The sequence below is a fragment of the Podarcis pityusensis genome (genome assembly GCF_964106645.2).
Source record: "Podarcis pityusensis genome assembly, chromosome: 7".
Lineage (NCBI taxonomy): Eukaryota > Metazoa > Chordata > Lepidosauria > Squamata > Lacertidae > Podarcis > Podarcis pityusensis.
The window spans coordinates 16,817,832-16,844,367 of NC_138031.1; the positions used below are offsets into that span (position 1 = coordinate 16,817,832).

A 26,536-nucleotide genomic window follows, 5' to 3' on the forward strand; every position below is an offset into this window, starting at 1 on the left:
ATCATACCAGCAGTGTTAAGGCATTAAGAGCCTGCTCTTTATATAATGGAACATTTTGGCCTTTGGCCTCTGCCAAAGTGAGCTGTAAGGATCCTTCCAGATGTGGCAGAAATTGCTGTTCTGATGGCATCTGTCAAAGGGGATGAGTCCCGTCCCCCATTGTCAGGACAGAAAAATGAGTCGTGTACTTTTCTCTCTGGAAAGGAATTGGATTGCACAATTTAATCTTTTTGGGGAAGCTCAGAATTGAACCATGTAACTAAGGAGGACGCTTGAGCTTTGTCTTTGGGCTACACAGGCATTCCGCTCAACGAAGGATGAATTTTCCTTTTCAGATCATTGTCTTATGGAATTGCGATAAACCCCTCCCTGCCAAGCACCGATGGCCTGCCACTGCTGTTCCTGTTATTGTCATTGAAGGAGAAAGCAAGGTAAGTTTGGCCATGCCAAGGTCTCAGTCATGGGGACTAAATAACATTCATTCATTCATTATTTGTTCATTCATGCATGCATATAAAATATATATATATACATCACTATATCCTAAAAGGGGACGCGGGTGGCGTTGTGGGTTAAACCACAAAGCCTAGAACTTGCTGATCAGAAGGTCGGCGGTTCGAATCCCTGCAACGGGGTGAGTTCCCGTTGCTCGGTCCCTGCTCCTGCCAACCTAGCAGTTCGAAAGCACGTCAAAGTGCAAGTAGATAAATAGGTACTGCTCCAGCGGGAAGGTAAACAGTGTTTCCGTGCACTGCTCTGGTTCGCCAGAAGCGGCTTAGTCATGCTGGCCACATGACCTGGAAGCTGTACGCAGGCTCCCTCGGCCAGTAAAGCGAGATGAGCACCCCAACCCCAGAGTCGGCCGCGACTGGACCTAATGGTCAGGGGTCCCTTTACCTTTACTTTACTATATCCTAAAAGTACGTCGGATTACAACAATATTGTCAGGGACTGGACTGAGGAGGAATGGTGGAGGACACCCCCCCCCCCCCCGCTGCACTTCCCAGAGAAGAGGGAGACAGTACAGATTTAGAACAGTGGTTTGCAGAAGGTCATACTTCATAGGCTGCAGAGCGGAGAAACTAGGAAATATTGGGAGAGGAGCAGGAAGAAGAAGCAGCACCAGGGGAGAGACAGCTGACTGGCTCAGTGTCCTTGGAAAGCATGCCAGACCCCCCCCCCTTCCAGGTCCCAGCAAGCATTGAAAGTAGGAGAACAGAAAGCTTAGAGGCCGAAAGCACAGATCAGCCAGTGCAGGGAAGAAGTTTGATAGGAGAGACGGAGGGGGTGGGTCTTTACTCAAGCAACACCATTATCCAAGAGAGACAGAATTTCTATCTCTGTCTCTCTCTCTCTCTCTCTTAATATTGAATAAAAGACTTGGTAAGAACTCTTCTTGTTTATCTACTTCTTGGCTCCCCATCGTGGGAGGAATTGGATTCCCTGCAACCTATAAACACATGAAACCAAACAATAAAACCAAAACAGTTTTAAAACAAGTTAAAAGCAAAAAGAAAGAAAGAAAGAAAGAAAGAAATTAGAAACAAGCATCGCTAGACCATTGTAGGGGGTGGACGGGACTCTTAATTGCCTGCATAGGCCTCATGGAACGGAAAAGTTTTCAGCGAGCTTTGGCACAAAAGCTCCCGCTGAATTTCTAGTGGCAGGGTGTTCCACAGGGCGGTGGTGGTGGTTTTCCCACTTTTTAACATAGGAAGCTGCCTCATACCCAGTCCATTAAAGATGCCAACTGTTGGGAGCAGCCCTTCCACAGGTAGAAGGGTCCAGGTTCCTGGGATTCTCTTTCCATACAACCTGCAGATAAGTTGGTGTGGTTATGTCTGGCTGAAGCTTGGTTTTGTGCTGCTCTCCTCTGCACCAGAGAAAGGGCTGCGCGGCATATTTCCAAACTCTCCACATTTAAAAAAAAATATTTTTTTTGCACAGTGCATTGGACCTTGGAGTCTTCTTTTCCATGCACACACAGAAACATGTCCCCCGCCCCCCTACGAACAGCCTGTGATATAAATGCTAAACTGGAGGAAGGGAAGGAGTCTAATCTTGGTTTGACTGACATGGAATACAGCGTGGAAGGGTTGGGGTTTGGGTTAGGTTTTTATCAGCCAGCTGTCTAGAGCAGAAGGAATTTTCAACTCTGAAGTTTTCCAGGTGCTTTACGGCTGTTTGAAATGTACGGGCCTTGGGTTTACTGTCTCTCCCCCCCCCCCCCCCCGGTAGATTTGACAAGGGAAAAGTCAGTGCATGGCTAAGCTGCCAGGTAACTAGGTTCCTGACTCTAAATAGTGGCCATGTGAGCAGTACCAGGAGATTTGCTGCAGGGCTGAGATAGGAGGCTGCCGCTTGGAGATTGCCCACCTCTTCTGCCATTATTGTTTCCCCTTTTCCTCAGAGAGCCCAAGGGAACAAAATGCCCCCTCAAATTCCAAAGCATGTGTAGGAACTTGCCTTGGAGGCATCTTAGAGACAACAAAGAAATCTCGACGTGCGGTCAACAGTGTGCCGTTCGCACGCTGGCAGGTTGCTCTGCGCTCCAGAATGAAATCCCAAAAAGGGAGGGAGAAAACAAAATGTCTGTGGACTTCAGAATGTACGATTTGAGCCAGGGGCAGGCAACATCTGGCTCCTCCTCCGCACCTGAGATGGTCAGGACTACAATTCCCATCATCCCTGACTCTTGGCCTTGCTGGCTGGGGCTGATGGGAGTTGGAATCCAACATTTGGCGGATGCAAGGTCGCCTGTCCTTGCTTTCTCAACCTGTGGGTCCCCAGATGTTGTTGAACTACAACTCCCATCACCCCTAGCTAGCAAGGCCAGAGTTCAGGGATGATGGGAGTTGTAGTCCAACAACATCTGGGGACCCACAGGTTGAGAACCGCTGCCTAAACCGAGGTTTCTCAAACATGGGTCTCTGGCTGCTTTGGGACTACAACTCCCATCATCCGTAGCTAGCGGGACTGGATGATGGGAATTGTAGTCCGAAAACAGCTGGAGACCCACCTTTGGGAAACCCTGCTCTAAACCAAATTTAGAGCAAGCTTTTTAAGATGTGGGACTGACCCACCTTTAGTCCAAACGTGCATTCAGGGGTTGGCTGCTCAATTTGCCGGCATATATGCGTATGGGTGGTAGGTCAGTTTGTGACCCGCCTTAGGTTTGGTTGAAACCCCCACTTGAGTGACTTTCAGCCAGTCGCTGCCTCCTAGTCAACCTTGCAGGGGTAGTTGTGAGGATACAAGTGGGAAGGGCAACCATAGCCACTGCCTTCAGCTCTTTGTAGCAAATGCATCCATGGCTCTCTCTCTCTCTGCTGCTTCTTTTCATATAGCTACATCATGAATATAAAAATCAAAATAAAATAACATCCTCCTGGCACAGGAATCTGCAGGGATTTTTACAAGGCCTGTACAATTCACCCCGTACCTCAAATTCCTTGCTAGGAACTTGCGTGTCTTATTTTTGAACGAAAGCTGGGAATCAGGGACTTGTGGTTCATGGGAGAGAGAAACTGCACCCCTTCCTTCCCCCCCCCCCCCCACTGCAGACACCTAACACACCTGAGCATTGCACATGACAAAAATCAGGTGGAAGGGAGCAGCCGTGAGCCCCCGCGGTGCTGCCATTTCAAAACAAATTGGTGGATAACGTAGCAGCAGAAACAAGCAACCCGCACGGGAGGAATGCGTAGCGAGCCACCACGAAATTCAATTCTTCTTATCTGACCAGTCATCCTCAAATCTTCCCCAGACCTTTCTGTTCAATGGGGTCATTTCCTCCATTAATGTGATGGCAGAGAGTTAACTCTTCCAATTTGGGTCTGAAAGGGGTGCTGCCCTTGGCAGGGCGAGTCTCATGAGTTGAGCGCTGACCCTCTTTATCCCCCTCCGCAGGTGATGAGCAGCCGCTTCCTGCCCTACGAGAACATTGTCACGGATGCTGTTCTAAGCCTCGATGAGGATACGGTGCTTTCAACCACTGAGGTGAGACCTCTTCCCATCCAAGTCTGCAGCTGGCTTGCTTTCAGCCTCTGCTCTTCGCAGTTTTTGTGCTGGCTGCGTAGGCGAGGATTGCATGATCGGCCGTCTCTGACGTTAGAAATATAGGAAGCTGCCTTTGTACTCACCCAGACCATGGGGGTCCACCTAGTTCAGTGCTGTCTACACTGTCTGGCAGCAGCTGTCCAGGGTTTCAAGCAAAAGCTTTTCCCATGCCTACCTGGAGCCGCCAGAATTTGAACCTGGGACCTTTTTAAAAATAAATTTTATTAAAGGGTTTATTGTGCTATGAGACAGACAAATAAGCAGAGAAAAGTACAATTTGGGGGGAAAGAAAGGGGAGAGAGAGTGTGATGGGGATGTTGTTCTTTCATTCTATGGCCTAGTGGTAGTACAGTGGTACCTCTGGTTGTGAACAGGAACAGGATCCGTTCCAGAGGCCCATTCGCAACATGAAAAGCCCGCAACCTGAAGCGCCGGATCTGCGCTGGTGCATGGTGCGATTTGGCGCTTCTGCGCATGCATGAAGCACGATTTAGTGCTTCTGCGCAGGTGCGAGCAGCGAAACCCGGAAGTAACCCTTTCCGGTACTTCCGGGTTGCCGCGGGACGCAACCTGAAAAAACGTAACATGAAGCAAACATAACATGAGGTATGACTGTACAGTGGTACCTCGGGTTAAGTACTTAATTCGTTCCGGAGGTCCGTACTTAACCTGAAACTGTTCTTAACCTGAAGCACCACTTTAGCCAATGGGGCCTCCTGCTGCTGCCGCGCTGCCAGAGCATGATTTCTGTTCTCATCCTGAAGCAAAGTTTTCAACCTGAAGCACTATTTCTGGGTTAGCGGAGTCTGTAACCTGAAGCATATGTAACCTGAAGCATATGTAACCTGAGATACCACTGTATAGGGATTGTGTCAGTATCACGAGGATAGGTCCTTTACAGAGAGAGAGAGAGATTAGGGCATGGGTCGGTAAACTAGGGCCTGGGGGCCAGATCAGGCCCAATTGCATGCGTTTTTCCCCTCACACGGCAGCGGCAGCAGCAGCGCCTCCTCCCTCCCTCCTCCTGGCTTCTCCCCGCCCTGCCTAGAGGAGGAAGGGGGCTGGGCTTTGTTGGTGCCAGCAGCAGCAGCACTCAAGCAGCCGCCATTTTAAGCAGCTCCTCTCTGGAGCCTTTTGCGTGCCGCTCATCATCCCTCTGCCACCAGCCCCTGCCGCTTGCAAGACACAGGTAAGCAGCCACCGGGGCTTGTGGTGCTCTTGCATCATTATTTCCCCCCCCAAAAAAATATAGTCCGGACCCCCACAAGGTCTGAGGGACAGTGGATCGGCCCCCTGCTGAAAAAGTTTGCTGACCCCTGGATTAGTGGGTCCAGAACTTGGTTGGTTGAGTTCTGCCAGTTGCAGTGGGGACCTTCTTTCCTGAAGGACAGATGCTCTGCCATTGAGCTATGGTCTTGGACTATGCATTACAGTCGTACTTCAGAAGTCGAACAGAATCCGTTCAACTTCCAAAACATTCAGGAACCAAGGCACGGCTTCCGATTGGCTGCAGGAAGCTCCCGCAGCCAATCAGAAGCCATGACGGACGTTCGGGTTCCAAAGAACGTTCACAAACCAGAACACTCACTTCTGGGTTTGTGGCGTTCGGGAGCCAAAACGTTAATCCCGCAAGGCGTTTGACTTCCGAGGTATGACTGTGTCTATTGATCCAGCTCTGTTCAGTCCCAGTGAACACAATTCCATGGAGCTGGTGTGCTGCTTTGCTGCAGTTGCGTCACTCACAGCATCCTGTACTGAACTCTGCTCCTTCCCGTGTCTGTCGGGACGCAGGTTACATTCCACACTAACAGCAAACGCAGTCAGGTTGCAGCATGGCCCGCCAGTGTGGTGTAGTGGTTAAGAGCGGTAGTCACGTAATCTGGGGAACCGGGTTCGCGTCTCCGCTCCTCCACATGCAGCTGCTGGGTGACCTTGGGCCAGTCACACTTCTCTGAAGTCTCTCAGCCCCACTCACCTCACAGAGTGTTTGTTGTGGGGGAGGAAGGGAAAGGAGATTGTTAGCCACTTTGAGACTCCTGAAGGGAAGTGAAAGGCGGGATATCAAATCCAAACTCCTCTTCTTCTTCTTTTTCTTCTTCTTCTTCTTCTTCTTCTTCTTCTTAACACAGGCTTTCAGGCTGGAGTTAACACTTTCCTTTCCTTTTAAAGAACGGCACATTTTCTCATCCCCAGCCTTCTTGCCTCTCCCTCTCTCTCAGAGCAACACCATTGCTTTGTAAAGCAAACGTTTCCACCCAGATGCCTGTGTTTGATTCCTGTGTCTCTGCTTCCCGCATATCAAGAGCTGAGCCCAATCTCTCTTTAAATGAAAGGAGATTCCTTGTACTTGAGAGCTGTTGTGCCCAGAGCAAGATTGTGCTCAAGGAAAAAGACACACACACAGAAAGAGAGAGAGAGACTAAAAGCCCGCTGTAGAAAACCAATTTTTACAACTGGGATGAGTATTGATTTCTAGCACCTCTTCCCGCAAAGAGAAGGAGGAGATGGGCGACCGTTTATATAAGACTGCAATATATCGGAAATACATTATTAATGGCAGCTGTGGAAAAGCTTTGGGTCTTTATTGTCCCTTTCGATTTCAGCACTTTTCTTCTTGTTCTCTGTAGCTCCTTCCCTCTCCCTTAAAGGGACAAATCCCCCCCTGGAATGGTCAGACACTGCTGATTTGGAGCTGTGTGTTGCTGGGCCTTCAACTCCCATCAGCCTCAGTCAGCTTGGTTATTAGCCAAGGATGATGGGATTTGGAGTCCAGCCCTATCTAGGCAGCCACAGGTTCTCCATTTGAGATGAATGCCTTTCTTTCTTCCAGGGTAGTAGAAGTGCGAGTGTTTAGGTGACCCAGTTCACTTTCTCCTGCATATCTGCGTGAAACTAACAAAGCTCCAGCTCCAGGGTCCTTAATTCTGGAGAGGTGCCAGAAGCAACTTCAGTCCAAATTGCTTTTAAAAAACATTGGGTCTAGTAGACCCAATTTGAGCGGCACGACTCAAATTAATTTTTCATTGCATATATTTCAACAATCCCAAAGTTTGAGAGTCAGTAGCACAGACATTATAATGGCGTGGTGATCTGCTGTGGAACAACCCTACTGAAGGAGATTACAGTGGTTACCCAGACCTCGTTGCTGGTTGTGAAGGGGCCCCCATTTGGGGGGAATCCAAAAATGTAGGTTTGCCACTGGACTCCATGAGGCTTATGAGTCTAAATCTCCTTTTAAAGACATTACAGCAATGGCCAATCATCATGTTCTGTATTACATGAGTCTCAAACATGCGGAGTTGTCGTTGATGAAGCCAGATACTTTAATGCAACTTATCCCCACCTGGTGCTGCTCAGGTGTTCTTGGGCTACAAATCCATCATCCCTGACTATGAAGTCCAAAACATCTGAAATGCCGCAGGTTACGAAAGGCTGCTTTTAAATTTCTTGAATTCCGTGCCTGGCACACACAAAAACCCATGAAGGCAAGTAGCCTATTATTGCCCGATTTAACATTTGACAGTAGTCTCCAGTTTGAAACTTGCTTTCAAATTGGAATGATAAAAACCTGGAAGGGGGGGGGGGAGCCCCAAATGGTTTTGTTCTGTTCTTTCATCTTTTACCGTTAATGAAGGTTTTGCCCTTTTCATTCATAATGAAATGAAATATTAAGCCTTTTCATTCCTCTGGGTGAGAGTCCAAAGTTCCATCTCCCATACTGGGAGGGACATGTGTGAGTCTCGTAATTAGAAATCTGTGCGGGCTGACCGAGGGAGGGGGGGAGCAGGTGGAAGAGGCCGGTAGGTGGTAGGTTGTTTTCCCCGCCACCCATGCCAGATAATCTGTATTGCATCCGCTTCGGAGGGAAATGATTAAAGTGAGCTGTGAGGCTCACGTTGATCTTCCGCAATGGGAGTCGACAGTCGTTTTGCACGGCGCCTGGGGGAGCCAGGTGGCATTCAAATCCAACTTCCACGCTAGCATGGGGCAGTCCAGCAAAATCTCAACTACACCCCTAACCCTAATTTAGCCCCAGTGGGATGCTGGAGGCAACACCACAGGGTTACAATTGATGGAAGAAGCTCCAGAACAGACAAGGGAAGGGATTTGGTGTCGCCCTAGAGGCCAAATTTGGCCCGCCAGACCATTTGGAACTCTCCCCAAGGCACCGCCAGTCCACGCCGATCCTTGCTTCCCACTCCAAATGTTTTTAATTCTGGCCGGAGTGTGTCCTTGGACTCTTAATAGTGCCTCTTGCTTTTCTAGATGGTGGCTCAAGTTGCCCCACCCCCTTTTGCCTCTCTCCCCTCCCACCACTGGCGTGGCTTTGCCCAGGGGGACATTGATCCCTCACGGTGAAAAGTGCTTCCCGACCCAGCTAGAAAATGGATACGGAAGCTGTGGGGTTCTGTTTCCAAGCACAATTCAAAGTGTTGGGGCTGACCTTCAAAGCCCTAAACGGCCTCGGCCCAGTATACCTGAAGGAGCATCTCCACTTCCACCGTTCTGCCCGGACACTGAGGTCCAGCTCTGAGGGCCTTCTGGCGGTTCCCTCACTGCGAGAAGTGAGGTGACAGGGAACCAGGCAGAGGGCCTTCTTGGTAGTGGCACCCGCCCTGTGGAATGCCCTCCCATCAGATGTCAAGGAAATAAACAACTCTCTGACTTTTAGAAGACATCTGAAGGCAGCCCTGTTTAGGGAAGTTTTAAATGTTTGATGTTTTATTATGTGTGTTTTTATATTCTGTTGGAAGCTGCCCAGAATGGCTGGGGAGGCCCGGCCAGATGGGCAGGGTATAAGTAATACATTATTATTATTATTATTATTATTATTATTATTATTATTAGTCAGCTGTTAGGGCAATGTGGGGCAGCACCGGAGCCAAAAATGGGTCTTCTGGCTACAATACTTTTCTCCCTTTTTGCCACGCGCTTCGCTACCAGGGGAGGGACAGGTCGCTGTTGCCAGAGGTCTGAACCCATTACTTTTGAAATCATGCCATGGCCCACAGGATGCCCACCCCTGTCCTAGATGGTAGGGAAAATTTGAACACTAGAGGCAGGAGGTTGTGATAGCCCATGACTCGCCCTCAACCTGGATTCATCGTTTAGCATGGGCGCGGCATCCCTTGCCTTTCCCCTCATGGTTTTTAAAGTCTTTTCAAGGAAACAGATGTCAGATTTTAGAGCAGGCAACCGTAAGTTGACCTTTGGCTCCTTGGACAGGATGGTTTGGATGTGATCAGAGCTGCGGCATGAACCTTCTGCCTGAACTGCCTTCCGAATGAAAACACTTAAAAGTTTCGGGACGTGCCTTAAAACGGCATACTTCAGGATGTGTGCCATTCTTCACTTCCCCAAAACAGCTTTCCATTCTAAAGGATCTGATAATAACTGCAGCAAGGAAAGCAAGCCACGCTTACTCCATCTTCTTAAAAGTTTTATATTCTATGTCTGGTCCAAACATAGGCCCTTATTGCTATACCTTAATTTGAAGCATTCATGTTTGTGGTTCAGTGCACTGAATCTCCCATAATCCACCTCTTCAGCAGCAAGGATGCCGTGAGACCCTCATTTCTCATAGGAAGTCGGCCACAGGAGCGCATCATGGTACAGTGGTGCCTCGCAAGATGAAATTAATTCGTTCTGCGAGTTTTTTCGTCTTGCGAATTTTTCGTCTTGCGAAGCACGGTTTCCCATAGGAATGCATTGAAAATCAATTAATGCGTTCCTATGGTCAAAAAAAGTCCAAACAAAGCCAAATTTGGTACAAAAAGAGTTTATTAAGTGCTCTTTAAAGTCACACATACTGTAAAGAGCATTTCAAAAATTGAAGGAACAATAATTTAAGTTTCTAAACATGACAGAAAAGCATTTGAAAATCACCAAAGTGTACTGTACATACATTTTCTAAGACTCTGGGGGACAACTCGAAGAAGGTTCCTCTTCCACTCTTTGCTTCTTGCTGAAGAAGTCGCAACTGCACCTCTTCAAGCAATGCACCCTGGGTATTAACGGTTTTAAGAAAAAGGAAACAAACTTGCAAGACGTTTTTGTCTTGCGAAGCAAGCCCATAGGGAAATTCGTCTTGCGAAGCAACTCAAAAAACCAGAAACTCTTTCGTCTTGCGAGTTTTTCGTCTTGCGAGGCATTCGTCTTGCGGGGCACCACTGTATTTGTAGTCCGACTTTCAGTGTTCACCATCTGCCTTGCTTCCTCTCTGAATCTAACTTAAAGCCGTTTTCAAACCGGGTGGGGGGGGTGAGGATTTCTGGAGCTTACTTTTAGCCGAAAGGAGAGAATAGAATTTTTTTCAGCAGAAGGAAACGAGAACACTTCGCCACCCCCACCCGAGTCCTTCAATGAAAATAGTTTAAAGCGGTGGCTTTCTTGTTCACACCAGTAAACACGCAATTCCCACACGGCACGCAGATCCTCTACCAGTTGCAAACTTTAGCTTTGCACGAGTCATGCCTGCAAAATGTTAATGCGATTCTCTGGAGCTCTAGACTCCTGTTAACAGGAAAACATTAAAATGTGCATAATTACAGGGCAAAATGTCAAGCAGTCAGTTTAATTTACTGATGAATACAGAGAATTAATGTTTTGCAACAGTTCCCAAGATTGCAAATTATGAATTAGTGGGAAAGGTAATATTTTGTTTTGCTGACATTTTTGAGGCTGTTTGATTACCGCTTGCCACATATGTTCTGTTTGCTTTCCTTGCCTGCAGGTGGATTTTGCCTTTACGGTTTGGCAGAGTTTCCCAGAGAGGATCGTGGGCTACCCTGCCCGCAGCCATTTTTGGGACAACACTAAAGAGCGATGGGGCTACACATCCAAATGGACTAATGACTATTCCATGGTATTGACTGGAGCTGCTATCTACCACAAGTAAGAATTGGGAGCATCATATCTGATTGAAACCAGTCTCTGCAAGAGGAGACTTTTTATATATTTTTTAAAAAAGCTTGGGTGCATTCCTGAATTTGCTTGGAGAAACCCTTGTTTCATCAGGGCTTTGGGAGATGTGTTTAAGACAACACATATTAACCTGATTGCCACACATAATGCCAAAATGGGTGGATGAATGGGCACACGTCAGGCGGGTGACAAAGGAGAAGAGAATGTGCAGTCCTACATCCTACTCCTGATTCCAACATTCACCCCAAACCCTCCCAATTTAGTGAAAGGTGAGTAGGTCCTAGTCCTGGGATAGGGGGCATGAGGTGCTGTAGAAGTTGCTGGACTCGAACTCCCATCAGCCCCAGCCAGCAAGGCCAAAGATGGGAGTTGTAGTCCAACGAGATGTGGAGGGCCAGAGTTTTGCCATAACTTCCTTGGCCTTCAAGATGCCTCTTATTGCTGCTACAGCTGCCCTGGCCTTCAAGATCTCCACTAAACGCTGCAACTGGTATCTAAGGATGGATACCTCTGTACATTCTTGTGTGCATCCTACAGTGCCTTGTTTCCCACAATGCACTTCTTCACACCACAAGCACCTACTGGGCCATCGCAAGAAATCAGCCTTGTTTTACCATAAAAATGAGAAGAAATTTGTGGGGTTGGGAGTGGTTTGGGAAGAGTGCCCTCAGAAGACCCATTGAAAATCTGGGAGAGCTGGTTATGGTTGGTGGGGGGGAAATAGCCTTTACACGCTCAAGAGATGCTCTAGTTTGTTCACCTGTGCTATTATTGATAGGTAAAGATTGGGATTTAGGTGGAATCGTGATGTAGCTAGGCCCTGAAAATATTTTCTCATCTCTGTCTCTTCCTTTCCTGTTAGCTAGTTGTTGTTTTTAACAGCATTTCTTGTTAAAACACCAAAGGAGATTCTGGAAGGATTGGAGTTCGAGTTTGTTTCATAGATGACTTTAATTCCCACTTTCAGGGTCCGGTAATTATTGTGTTTTTCTGAATCTCTTTGAAGTTGCTCGTATTATAGAAGCAGCCTAACTGTTCCCTTTCATGGGCTTCAATAGACTTCAAAAGCGCCCCCAAATTCTTCAAAAGGCCTAAGCCAAAACACTCCTTGGCATCAAGGAAGGACAGACATGTCCCCAGCAAGGCAAGGTTTGAGTTGGCTGACCATCAAAGATGCTAAACTAGCCAGCTTTGTAGGGTGCCAGTATGGTCCTTGTGAATCAGAGTTGTTTGGAAATAGTCATCTTTGTTTATTGAGATTGCAAAAGAACAGAGCCACCAAAGGAAGCCTCGTTTTGGTTTTAAACGAGTCGTCATTGTTTTCTGACTTCCCTCGCCTTTGAACAGCCAAGGAAGCCTCCTAGAATCAACCGTTCCTCATGAGGCTTGGTTTCCAGACCCTTGATCATCTTGGTTGCCCTCCTCTGCACACATTCCAGCTTGTCAATATCCTTCTTAAATTGTAGCACCCACAACTGGACACAGGTGTGGTCTGACCAAGGTTCTATTACTTCCCTTGATCTGGACCCTATACTTCTGTTGATGCAGCCTAGAATAGCATTAACTTTTGCTGCTGCTGCATCACACGGTTGACTCAAGCTAAGCTTCTGGTCTACTAAGACCCATAGATCTTTTTCACATGTACCATCTAGATGTCCCCCATTGTACATTTGTACATCTGGTTCTTCCTGCCCAAGTGCAGAACCTCACATTTGTCCCTATTGAAATTCGTATTGTTCCACCTCTCCAATCTGTTCAGGTCATCTTGAATCCCAATTCTGTCTTCTGCGGCATTAGCTACTCCTCCCAGTTTGGTGTCATCTGCAAATTTGATAAGCATCCCCCCCCACCCAATTCCTTCACCCAAGTCATTTATAAAGATGTTGAACAACAATGGGTCCAGGACAACTTCAGGCAAAATCTCATTTTTGGGGGCAGGCACATGGGAGAATAGATTTTAGGGCAGATAGTCAGATTTCCTTAGATTAGGAGTCCACAACTGGTAGCTCATGGTCAAACAAATCTACCACAGATCACCTCTACAAAGTATACTTCATGGTTCCCTGTATATCAAACATCTTTCCACCTCTGCGATTCCTCAAATTGTAGAGGATGGACTATGAACTCTTTGCCCCCAGTATGGGGAGGGATTGTAACTCAGTGGTAGAGCAGGTTGTGGGCAACCAGGAAGTCCAAGGTTCAAGACCTGTCAGCTTCTTCCTGATGACCTGGAGAACCATTGGAAGTCAGAGTGCACAAGCCTAGGCTGAATGTAGCGATACCCTAACCTGGTATAACAAGGCTTTCGTATCCCTATGTCCTGAAAATGTATTGTTGTTCACTGTCCCCTAAAACGCACCATTAAGGATGGATATCCCTCTCCCCAAGTTCAGCGGGGCTTAACTCCAGGTAAGTCTGCAAAGGATGGCCGCATCCAATCCTCACTGACGGGACTCTGTTGGTTTTTTACAGATATTATCACTACCTGTACACTCATTTCTTGCCTGCCAGCCTGAAGAACATGGTGGACCAATTGGCCAACTGCGAGGACATTTTGATGAACTTTTTAGTGTCGGCTGTGACAAAATTGCCACCAATCAAAGTAACACAGAAAAAACAGTATAAGGAAACCATGATGGGACAGGTATGTGTCTAGAGACAGCTCTAACCTTCTTGCAGCTATATACATTCTGCACACACACACGCCTTATATAAGCAAACACTTTTTTTAATAGGTTCAGTTCACACATTCAGAGGAAGCCACCAACATGCTATATCAAGAGGCTTTCTCATCTTCCCCCAGGCCTTTTGCTAATTAAACAATCTATATGTCCTTTTAAGGAAGGGCTTGTTTTTGTTTTGATTTGTTACTATATTGTGTGTTTTTGTAGTTTTATATTGCAAACCACCCTAGGATCCTCGGATGAAAGGTAGCATAAAAATTAGTTATTAATCAGAATAATTCCAAGTTTTATTGTCAGGTTGTCTGCAAACATGTAGCCAGAATATTGCATCTCATCTTGGCTACTTTTTTTAAGTACAGTGGTACCTCAGGTTAAGTACTTAATTCATTCCGGAGGTCCGTACTTAACCTGAAACTGTTCTTAACCTGAAGCACCACTTTAGCTAATGGGGCCTCCTGCTGCTGCTGTGCCGCCGGAGCACAATTTCTGTTCTCATCCTGAAGCAAAGTTCTTAACCTGAAGCACTATTTCTGGGTTAGCAGAGTCTGTAACCTGAAGCGTATGTAACCCGAGGTACCACTGTACAGTCATACCTCAGGTTACAGACACTTCGAGTTGTGCGATTTTGGGTTGCTCACCGCGCTGAACCCGGAACTACTGGAACGGGTTACTTCTGGGTTTCGGCGCATGCGCAGAAGCGCTAAATCGTGCTTTGCGCATGCGCAGAAGCGCTGAATTGTGACCCGCACATGCGCAGACTCATGGGTTGTGAACGCTGTGGGTTGCGAACGTGCCTCCCGCACGGATCATGTTCGCAACCCGAGCGTCCAATGTAATAGCATGATCTGGTAATACAGGATAGCGATGGCTTGGATCATGTGAACACCAAAGAGAGCTGCTTGACATGTTAACGCAATTATCACGTAAATCTATCCTGAAAAGCCATTCTTCCATCAATATGATAGAGGGCATGCATACTTGTCAGTATCGCCAGTAAACTCAAAAAGCCTGAGCAAGTTTCTAGTCCACAAAAAGGCTTACTTAGCACGCCTCTCTACGCATGTGTGCCTCCTTTAGTCTTCTGCAGTTTCTCTTCCTGCTGATAAAGGCCACTTTGCTGCAAGCAGGAGACCATTTACAAGTCTATAATAAAAGTCCTAACACCTTATGGTCTTAAAACCCTGAAAAACGATGTATATAAATATATAGATACATATATATAACAATGAAATCTTTGTGCTGTTCAAAAAATAACTCGAAGCCCTCATAGTCTGAGAGGAGGAATGTTCTCAAACTGTGCTGTGACAGATGTGATATTCTATATTTGAAATGATTCTTTCAAGTGACTTCCCATAAGAAAACAAGAAGATCACTTCATAATTGTTTCTCTGCCGCCCCAAAACGATTCAGCAGCTTGCGTTAACTGTGGGGATGCAATATGTGGTTCTTTCTTGGCATGCAGCCTTTCCTTTTCTGGCTTTTGGGAGCTGCCCACAGATAAGACGTCACGGATCACACACTGATTTTGCCTTTGCTTGGGAGCTGGTAAATTAATTTAGAATTATTTTCATGGGCAGCACTCTTTTTTTAAAAAAGGCATTAGTTTTTAAGACTTACTGGGTCAAAATGCCCTTTGAGTAAACATGTGCCTAGCTACTTCCCTGTGCTCTACTTTACAAGTAACACTAAACCATGGTTTAAGCATGACAAGAATGAGCGCTGCTGCGAGGAGGAGTTTGGGAACATCTGCTTCCATTTTACTTTAACCAGAGTTTTTGCCCCTAAATGGTATGGATAGTGAAATGTTAGTTTAAAGTTGGCTGCTTTCCAGTAACAAAAACTAGCCTAAATTATTAATTAATTAATTAATTACAATGTGAGGTAAAATCAACTGTGCCTCTTTCTAGATGCAGTTTTTATATTTTTATTAGGTTTTTTAACATATCATTTTCAACAATTATAAAACATACTTTTATATCTTATACAATTTTTTTGACTTCCATGAATCACATCTGAAAATTTTCCAATCTTTCCCACTTAATTTACATTTCTTACTTTCACTATTACATTTAAGTATCATAACTGATGTCTCTCTTCTTTATCTTCTTTGCAATATTTCATATATTCCTCCTTACAAAACTTCTTGTAGTCCTACTAGCGTAATTTGTTGATTACAGTTGCTCTTCAAATAGTTCGTATATTTCTTCCAATCTTCTGTGAATCTCTGGTCCCGCAGTTTTTATAAGCACTTACTACTATTATTTTATTTTAATCTGCTGCTCAATTAATTAATTGTGGGGACATCTTTCAAGTCAATTTTAATGGTTTAGTTTTGTGGAGGGTTATGTGAGATCAATTGAACATTGCAGGCCTATCCTTGACTCCCGTTTGTTTGATTTCCCCCGCACAGACCTCCAGGGCTTCTCGGTGGGCCGACCCAGACCACTTTGCTCAGAGGCAGAGCTGCATGAACACTTTTGCCAGCTGGTTTGGCTATATGCCGCTGACCCATTCTCAAATGAGGCTCGACCCCGTACTCTTTAAAGACCAAGTCTCCATCCTGAGGAAGAAATATCGAGACATTGAACGACTTTGAGGAGCCCCGCTGAAAGGGGTTGGGGCAGGGGGCGAGAGAGAGAGAGAGGAGGAGTACCGGACTGTTCGCGTAGCCCAGCACAAACCCACCGCTGACTCACGGAGCCAGACTCTCAACCAAGAACAAAACACAAACCCTCTTGACACGCCAGTGGGAAACGCCAACTCCAAAGGGGGGAAAAAAAGACTCTTTGTGCTGGACTGCTTCAAAACCACCTCACGGGCTGCAGGTCGCTCAAGACTAGGTTGTGTACAGTTTCATTATGGAACATTAAATAATTATTTTTTGAAATGATTGCTATGCAGGTTTAAACTTTTTTAATGATAAAAACCCTATTAAAAACAGAGTTCTTTCTTTAATCAGAATCGTGTTGGTTGTTGTGTTGGAGGTCGACAGGCTTCATCCTTATAAAAAGCTTCCCCACCCCAAGTGTGTACGTGGAAGGGCTGTTTTTGATTTTGTCAGCAATAATAAAATCATGTTGTGGGGCAAGAGCGTTAATGGAAATGGATAAAAACACAACAAGAGCCCTACTGGGTCAGATGAAAAGTTCCATTTATTCTAGGATCCTGCACCCCATCATGGCCACATGGAACGACCACAAGCAGGGCAAGAGGCCGATAGCGATGTGCTCCTCGTGTGTCTGTGGTGCTGGAGGTCAAAAATAGCCACCATATTTAGCCTCTTCAGTGAGATCTCTTGGGGAGAGGTCTTGCACTATGCCAGAGGCAGCCCATTCCACCAACAGTAAGAAAAGCCTGGCAGGAAGTAGGAAATAAGGTATTGTGGTTTAGTCGTGTCCGACTCTTCGTGACCCCATGGACCAGAGCACGCCAGGCACTCCTGTCTTCCACTGCCTCCCGCAGTTTGGTCAGACTCATGTTTGTAGCTTCAAGAACACTGTCCAGCCATCTCGTCCTCTGCCATCCCCTTCTCCTTGTGCCCTCCATCTTTCCCAACATCAGGGTCTTTTCCAGGGAGTCTTCTCTTCTCATGAGGTGGCCAAAGTATTGGAGCCTCAGCTTCAGGATCTGTCCTTCCAGTGAGCACTCAGGGCTGATTTCCTTAAGAATGGGTAGGATGGGATGTTATGGATAAGAAATAAGGTAACTCTAGTAAACAAATGGGTTTCTACTGGAAGTACATCATACGTAATTTTATTTGTATGCCACCTTTCCACAGTTCAAACCATGTTCAAGCCAGCTTAATACTTGGGTGGGTGGGGGGGGAGAGGATAAATAACTGCAACGTAAGAAAAGTAGTCGTACACAATAAAACATTAAAAACACAAAACCAAACTCAACACTTTCCACATAAAGATAAAGATACAAAAAGCCAACAGCAACTACGATCACCCCTGCAACAACAACAAAAACCCAAACCACCCCCAAGTCTGATAGTTTGGTTCAACAGCCTCAGCTTCTGCAGCTGGAGTCAGTCCGGGCCCAACTGTCCCAGAACAGGTGGGAAAAGCCTTCAAGGTGGGGAGCAGGTCTTCCAGGACTCACAGCCAAGTAGCACCTGCTCTTCTTGTTGGGGCTTGTCAGTGGGGTGGGAAGGGGTTGTAGCTCAATGGTCAGCGTGAAACCAACCACCTGTCTCCTTGATCCTTGCCCATCCTGGCTAATAAAAGCAAGCCAGGAAGGGCTGGGCGATGGACTCTGTGGGGTGGTGAATGCTTCCCTCTGTGAGGGAGCATTCCCAGATCCGCTGAAAGAGGCAGTCATTAAACCACTTCTTAAAAAAACATCTTTAGACCCGGCCAGTATGACCAACTATCGCCCAGTCTCAAATCTTCCATTCTTGGGCAAGGTGATTGAGCAGGTGGTTGCTGAACAACTCCAGACACGCTTGGAGGATGTGGACCATTTGGATCCCTTCCAATCGGGATTCACGCCTCACATGGGACTTAAACTGCCTTGGTCACGCTGGTTGATGATCTCAGCGGGCTAGGTGAGAGCCGTTTCCTAGTTCTGCTGGATCTCTCAATGGCCTTTGATACAATCGACCATAACATCCTTCTGGACCGTCTAGAGGGGCTGGGAGCTGGGGGCACAGTAATACATACCGCTCCTTCCTCCTGGGGCATGTTCAGAAAGTGGTGGGGGACGAGTGTTCAGACCCCTGGGCTCTCACTTGTGGGGTGCCTCAGGATCCCGTCTTCTCCCCCATGCTTTTTAATATCTACATGAAGCCGCTGGGAGAGATCATCAGGGGGTTTGGACTGGGTGTCCATCAATATGCAGATGATACCCAGCTCTACCTCTCTTTCAAATCAGAACCAGTGAAGGCGGTGAAGGTCCTGTGTGAGTGCCTGGAGGCGGTTGGAGGGTGGATGGCAGCTAATGGATTGAGGTTGAATCCTGACAAGACAGAAGTACTGTTTTTGGGGGACAGGGGGCGGGCTGGTGTGGAGGACTCCCTGGTCCTGAATGGGGTAACTGTGCCCCTGAAGGATCAGGTGCGCAGCCTGGGAGTCATTTTGGACTCACAGCTGTCCGTGGAGGTGCAGGTCAATTCTGTGTCCAGGGCAGCTGTTTACCAGCTCCATCTGGTATGCAGGCTGAGACCCTACCTGCCCGCGGACTGTCTCGCCATGCTCTAGTTATTTCCCACTTGGACTACTGCAATGTGCCGTACGTGGGGCTATCTTTGAAGGTGACCCAGAAACTACAACTAATCCAGAATGCGGCAGCTAGACTGGTGACTAGGGGTGGTCGCCGAGACCACATAACACCGGGCTTGAAAGACCTGCATTGGCTCCCAGTACGTTTCCGAGCACAATTCAAAGTGTTGGTGTTGACCTTTAAAGCCCTAAACGGCCTCGGCCCTGTATACCTGAAGGAGCGTCTCCACCCCGATCATTCTGCTCAGACGCTGAGGTCCAGCGCCGAGGGCCTTCTGGCGGTTCCCTCATTGTGAGAAGCAATGCTACAAGGAACCAGGCAGAGGGCCTTCTCAGTAGTGGTGCCCGCCCTGTGGAACGCCCTCCCATCAGATGTCAAAGAGATAAACAACTACCTGACATTCAGAAGACATCTTAAGGCAGCCCTGTTCAGGGAAGTTTATAATGTGTGATATTTTGGTGTATTTTTGGTCTTTTGTTGGAAGCCGCCCAGAGTGGCTGGGGAAACTCAGCCAGATGGGCGGGGTACAAATAATAAATTATAGTATTATTATTATTATAGCATCTGCTTTGCATGCAGAACATTGCAGGTTCAACCTCCAACATCTCCAGGGCTAGGGCTAGGCATGCCCTCTATCTTAAATCCTCGACGGCCACTGCCAGTCAGGATACAGGGGACAGTACTGAGCTAGATGGTCTGATAAATGAGGTTGACAAAAAAAAAAGGCTGTGAATATGAAAAACAAAATGGATATTTAAGCTACTCACAGTTTAGGGTTTGGACATAGTGCCTAACTGGTTAATTGGGGGGGGGGAGTAAGCTTTCAGTCTCCTTGGGGCAATCTTGGGGGGCAGAGAGCACACAAGCCAATAAATATAGTTGATAATTATGTATGAATAAGGTAACTCCAACCTATTCCTCAAATAATTATTTCAGTTTCCTCTGCAATCTTCCTATCCTCTGCTCCTTTCACACCTTTGTCATCTAACCGTCTGTTTTCCTGGACTTATTTCCTACTTTGGGACTAGTTTTTTTTAATTTTTAAATGTCCCGTTTTTCTTCGCAATATCTGTCTCTATTTCTCTTGATTTCAACATGTTTGTCAACACTGTTGCTAACATTCCAACTCACAAAGCAACCGCCTGCACATTCTCTCTAAAGATTTAAGCCCCATTAAACGCAGCAGGATTTGCTTCTGAGTAGACTTTCTTAGGGCACTGTTCTGCTGAAGTTTACCTGGAAGTAAGCTCCACTGAAAATGATTTGGCTTCTCTGCGAGTAAAGAAAGGTGCTTAGCATCAGGCCGCAGAATTCTTGAACTGCAACACTTCACTGTGCCCTAAGAGATCTTAGCAGCGATGCAAAATATGCGAGAGCTCGTCAAATTATGGGAGCTGTTTATCTCCGATAGGTGGCTTGGCATAGTCCTTGCCCCCTACAGTGAATAGCTAAAATAATGACTTTGGCTTCCTACATGTGAATACCCTTCACCATTCTTTCTGTTTACAGATAGCTAATTAAATAAAGGACAATAAACGACTTAACTCCAGGATGATTTCAGGATGGTACAGGGCCTTTTCTCCTTTGTAGCACGTTTCCAAGACACATCCGACTGCCTCGGCAAGTATGCGTCTCGCAGACAACCTTGGAAAAGGCTGCCCCAGATTCAGGAATTTGCTCCCAAGCAAATATCCCCATTCTAAAGGCCTCCAGCCGGCAGTGTCCCCATTAGAGGGAAAGACGCTTGCAGCCGTGGGGCATGTTGGCGATCTGGTTGGTTTATGTGGCAGGGCGGATCCGGATTGTATGGAGAGCTCTAGCACGGAGCTTAGAGACCGAGCTGCCCTCCATTCAACACATCCCTCACTCTTGTGTGCTTTGCAGAGCTGTTCAACTTGGGCTGCACACAAAGAAACCCTTTTGTGTAGCTTTGTGCATGTTCGGTTTCAAAGAAAAGTAATTCTCCTTTTTTAATTGTGTGCGGCAATTTTTGCCAGTGGAATGGCTTTCCAACTCACGAGGTTCCCGACGACTAAATACATGGGGTGGGGAATTAGGGCTGTTTCTGCCCCTTTTCATGCCACTTCTGGGTTTGCGGTGATGTACATGTGTGCAGTCGCGTGTGCCTTGAACGCATGTAAATGGGGAGTTGCCTGGAATAGGACTTGTAAAAGAAAGCAATAAAACCCCTTGACTTCCACCTGAAAGTTTGAAGTGCCACTACTCAAACCTAAGACATCATATTCCAAAATAATTGCCACAGAGTCCAGTGAGCTTAGAGCTTGTTTGCCCACTGTGTTATATTTTATGTGTAGATAATTTCCGCACATCTAAGTCCTCTGCTTGAAAGGCTCTTGGGAGCCTGTATTTGAAGGTGTCCTTCCTTTGAAGAACTCTCTGTCCAAGTCTGGATGAAAGGTAAGGATGAGAAACTGGGGTCTTAAGGTGACTATCAGCAGTTAAGCAAGACTGAATGGGCAGAGACCAGCTCATTCGTTTTTCCCAGTATGGTCAGGTGTATTGTACTTTCTATTTATCATAACCATTTCTATATTTGCACCTGGGAATATGAACTAGCAAATGCAAATTTTATGCAAATGAACCATCTCTTCCACCCTCTTTTCGCGATGCATTTCTTCCTTTAGATGTAGGCCATCCTACATCTAAAAGGGGATGCAGGTGGCACTGTGGTCTAAACCACTAAGCCTCTTGGGCTTGCCGATCAGAAGGTTGGCAGTTCGAATCCACACAACGGGGTGAGCTCCTGTTACTCTGGCCCAGCTCCTGCCCACCTAGCAGTTCGAAAGCACGCCAGTGCAAGTAGATAAATAGGTACCACTGCAGCGGGAAGGTAAACTGTGTTTCCATGCATTCTGGTTTCTGTCACGGTGTCTCGTTGCGCCAGAAGTGGTTTAGTCATGCCTGCTACATGACCCAGAAAGCTGTCTGTGGACAAACGCCGACTCCCTCAGCCTGAAAGATGAGCGCCACAACCCCATTGTCGCCTTTGACTGGACTTAACCATCCAGGATTCCTTTACCTTTACCTGACATCTAAGGACCAGCGTTGAATGAAACACCAAGCTTGAATCAATTTCCATGAAGTGAAATGAAGGAGTTACCAGTTGGGGAAGGTCGATGCATTTTTTGTCGTTGAACTCATTTCTAAATGCTCCTTGCATGGATTCAGTTTGAATGCAGTTCATTTCTGAAGGAGGGCTGTTCGCCCGGGAATAGGCAGAAAACGAATGGCAAGTGTCCAAGATCAGGGAGTTACTGGCTTGCCTTGTAAGCATTTGGCAATCTCCTGATAGCGTGTCCATTTCTCATTCCAGTTTTAATATTATCATAATGTCCCCCCACCCTAAAAGTTAATATTTAACTTTTTGTAAAGATTTTATCTTGATGTGTCTAATACAAAGCTGCTGGGAAGGTAGCTATCTACCATGAAGATCATGAAATAATTCTCCCCGCTCTTAACAGTACATGTTTTTTAACTCATAGACCACTCTGGGGTGCTTTTATCATGGAAGTGTGAGGCTAGGATAACCAGCTTTCAAACTGACACCAAATCCACTACCACTTTTATTAAGAAATAGGCAGAAAGGGCTTTCTGGGGATTTATTGCAACAAAACCTACGCACATCTTTTTAGTTACTCAAGCTGACCTCCCAAAACAATGTTAAAACCACCGTCTGTATTACCAACAATAATTACATCCAAGCAGGGAAGAGCTTCTCTGAGTGTGAAACCCTTTGACTAATAATTGAAATGGCAGCAAAGGCATAATGTAAGAAATTAATGGACTTGCCGATCAGAAGGTCGGCGGTTCAAATCCCCACAACGGGGTGAGCTCCCGTTGCTCGGTCCCTGCTCCTGCCAACCTAGCAGCTCGAAAGCACGTCAGAGTGCAAGTAGATAAATAGGTACCGCTCCGGCGGGAAGGTAAACGGCGTTTCTGTGCGCTGCTCTGGTTCGCCAGAAGCGGCTTAGTCATGCTGGCCACATGACCCGGAAGCTGTACGCCGGCTCCCTCGGCCAATAAAGCGAGATGAGTGCCGCAACCCCAGAGTCACCCACGACTGAACCCAATGGTCAGGGGTCCCTTTACCTTAAAGCATTTACAGTTCAAACTGCAGGCAAGCAGGACAGACTTGGCCTGAGGTTCAAAAGAGGACAAAGGCAAAGGCCCTTTTCCCAGATCCCACCCACCTAACTTCTCAAGATGGAGACACCTGGATGGTGGTGAAAGACCTTGACGAAAGGTGTCAACGAATGGGCAGAGGGGCTGAGCTGATTTCATACATGAGAAAGTGGGCCTTTAGATGCCTTGGCCTCAAGTGATGGTTGACTACATCTCCCATTATCTTTGACCCTTAGTCCCTGCTGGCTGTTGCTGATGAGATATGGAGTCCCACAAAACTCCCCACCGTTTTATACATTTCCTTCACTCACGCATACAAGCATATTGCTTGTTAAAGGAATCATGCAAAACCCTTTAAGAGCCATTTTAAAAAGCAACACCCAAACAACCTTGGAATAATGCATCATTCTGTCAAACTGTGCTTATTATTAACTTCTCGTAATTGCTCTTTCCCTTTTTAATTTCAAATAATGCAAAAGTAGGATACAGGGCGAAACAATTTCCCCCTAAGTAAAAGATTCAGGTTAGGAACACAGGAAGCTTGCTTCATAACAAGTCAGATTATTTGTCTCTTTAACCCAGTGTTGTCTAAACTGTCTGGCAGCAACTTTGGGGGGGTTCAGACTAGAGTATTTCCCATGCCTACTTGGCAGTGCCAGGGAGTGAACCAGGGCAAAGAAACCCTCTGTGATGCCCCTGAATTGCTCCAAGGCATAGAGCTATTGCTTGAAGCCAGTGATGGACTCTGAAATTAGACCTTCCTAGGGAAGGGAAGGGGATGCAGGTGGCGCTGTGGGTTAAACCACAAAGCCTAGGACTTGCCGATCAGAAGGTTGGCAGTTTGAATCCCCGCGATGGGGTGAGCTCCTGTTGCTCGGTCCCTGCTCCTGCCAACCTAGCAGTTCGAAAGCACATCCAAGTGCAAGTAGATAAATAGGTACCGCTCCGGCAGGAAGGTAAACGGCGTTTTCGTGCACTGCTCTGGTTTGCCAGAAGCGGCTTAGTTATGCTGGCCACATGACCCAGAAGCTGTACGCTGGCTCCCTCAGCCAGTAAAGTGAGATGAGCGCCGCAACCCCAGAGTCAGTCACAACTGGACCTAATGGTCAGGGGTCCCTTTACCTTTACCTAGGGATGGGCAGAGCACCTCCAGGATGAGTTCCTGACATCTCTACAATAGGACTAGGGAAAAAACCTCCAAGAAACCCTGGAAAAGTCCATGTTTGTGTTGATAATACTGAGGCAGAAGACCAGTGGTCCAAACTGGTATAAGGCTATGTCCCTCTGGCTCCTATGTTCATAGGAGATTAAATTTCACGGTGTTTGAACCATTAGGGAGCAGGGGAGTGAGACTAAAACAGTATCCATATGACACCCCCCCAAAAAAATGTATCTGACCACACATGCCCCTCCCATCCTGGCCAAGCCAAGTTGCCCAGGCTTTGAAATTAGCAACAGATCTGCCATTTTGTTCACACAAGCCCTAGGATTGATCTTGTTATGAGTGCACTTTTGTTGGCCCAGTCACTGCCTGTGAGCCTAACCTACCACACAGGGTTGTTGTGTAGATTAAACAAAGAGGCGGGAGAAACCATGTAGGCCCTCTTGAGCTTCTTGGGAGGGAAAAGAAAGGCAGGATAGGAATGCAATAAATAATAAACAAAACAAAACCTAATTTCAACATACAACTCCAGAAGGTGAAAATATAATTCTAGGAAGACCAACGGCCAACCTGACTCAATATAATAATTTTTTATGTGTTCTATGAAGGAGGAGAACCAGCTTCTTGGCTTTCATGGACAGCTCAGCCATTTTATGTGTTTTCATGTAATCGTAGAATTGCAAAGTTTGAAGAGACCACTAGGTCCCTTCTAGTCCAACGCCCCTGCAGTGCAGGAATCTTTCACCTTACATGGGGCTCAAACCCTTGGCCCCAAGATTAAGAGTCCCATGCTCTACCAACCGAGCTATCCCAGGGATGAGGAATGTGGATTTTGAAGCAGTCTCACGGTACAGCTTTGCTCATTCAGCATCTTAACTCTCCCCTCGCCCCCCCAGATTATAATTGTTATGTCATGCTCTGTATTGTATCTGTCTTCATTTCAGCTCTTTCCCACACTTCCGTAATTCATTAATTAACAGCTGTTGTGTTTATTTTTATGCAGGCAATTAAGATAATACAACACTGAGTTGTTGGGTTTTTTTAAAAAAAAAGCAGCAAAAAAAAAACAGAATCTTGAAATAAATCCATGCCCCTCACACAGACAAACAACACAGGAACTCATTTCTGAAACCTAAACAGCCAGACACAAACACCTGCCGCTGCTGAGGGGATTCTTGATCTCTGCGTGCAGCTCTCCCTTCTAGGCTGTGATCCAGAAATACCGTGAAGGATTATGGGGCATTTTCTCGAGCTGGTCAGAGAGGAGCGTTTCAATTTATGTGGGGCAGTTAGCTGGGCCTGTTTGGGCTTGCCCGTGACTCACATGGTACAGTGGTACAGTCACATTGTTTTAGGCTCCGGGCTTCCTGGTCTTGAGGGGGTGGGGTGAAGAGGCCAGCTAGCTCAGTCGGTAGAGCACAAGGCTCTTAATCTCAAAGGTCATGATTTCGAGCCCCATGTTGGATTCTTCCATCGCAGGGGGTTGGACAAGATGATTCTTGTGGTTCCCTTCCAATTCCATGAGTCTATGACTCATAACTACCATTAATTGGTTGGATTCAGCTAAGGACTCAGCCATACAGCTGCAAATATAATGTTCTAAGTGCATTATGTGACACTAGATGGCGATGGTGAGCTAACAGTAAATTCAATATATATTTTAAAACGTTTTTGTTTTAAAGTATTTTCACAGTGTTTTTTTTACATGTGTGTAGATTCAGCCTAAGTCATCGGGTGAGTGGAATGACTTCTGTTCACGCAAGAAAAACTCCCCTCCCACTTCTCTCCTGGACAACCCTGTAGCACCCATAGATTTTCTCCAGAGGGTTGGGAGAAAGCTCCTGAGTAGATTTGAGGGTATGCAGATGGTGTGCAGAGGGAGAAGATACTCTGTTGTACAAGCAGAAAACTTAAGGCAGCTATATAGATATCACAAGGGTTGTTGGCTGTGCAAATGAACTTCCCCTCCCTCTCTCCTCCCCATGCATCCTGCACGCTCCTAAATCTGTTCTGGAGGTTCTCTCAACCTTCTGGAGCAGATTTGTGGAAAGCTCAGGGGCTGTGCGGGTAAAGGAGAGAGAGGTCCTACTGCAGAAGCGGAAATCCTAGCGCTATGAGATTTATTTAGCTGGATACTGCTTTCGAATACAAATGTTTGCCACTGTTATTATTGCCACAGGAGCGTGATGGTCTGCAATCACACAGTTCAAAGCTGGAGTTAGTTCTTCATAGCAAAAACATGATCTCCACAGATTTGGTCGGTTGCCAGGCCTAATGAGCAGAGCAGCTTGTTCCTGGCGGTCTTACTCCAGGAAAATCAGTTGCTGAGACTGAAAGTCCC

General features: G+C 46.6%; 1 protein-coding gene and 2 long non-coding RNA genes across 4 annotated transcripts in view; 1 reads left to right on the plus strand and 2 right to left on the minus strand.

Moving 5' to 3' along the window:
- EXT1 (exostosin glycosyltransferase 1) overlaps nucleotides 1-16,622 on the plus strand; it is a 260,102-nt gene extending 243,480 nt beyond the window's left edge. The window contains exons 7-11 of the mRNA XM_081012617.1: nucleotides 336-431; nucleotides 3,910-3,999; nucleotides 10,793-10,953; nucleotides 13,456-13,627; nucleotides 16,078-16,622. Of these exons, the coding sequence (XP_080868743.1) occupies nucleotides 336-431; nucleotides 3,910-3,999; nucleotides 10,793-10,953; nucleotides 13,456-13,627; nucleotides 16,078-16,263 (705 nt within the window). The 3' untranslated portion in view covers nucleotides 16,264-16,622. The remainder of the gene's footprint in view (nucleotides 1-335; nucleotides 432-3,909; nucleotides 4,000-10,792; nucleotides 10,954-13,455; nucleotides 13,628-16,077) is intronic.
- LOC308480945 overlaps nucleotides 1-26,536 on the minus strand; it is a 36,143-nt gene that overhangs the window by 9,067 nt on the left and 540 nt on the right. The window lies entirely within an intron of this gene.
- LOC308480989 lies at nucleotides 16,558-17,001 on the minus strand. The gene is made up of 2 exons (XR_013988390.1): nucleotides 16,701-17,001; nucleotides 16,558-16,667 (listed from the first exon to the last, which is right to left on the minus strand). It is a non-coding gene; the product is annotated as an uncharacterized lncRNA (long non-coding RNA).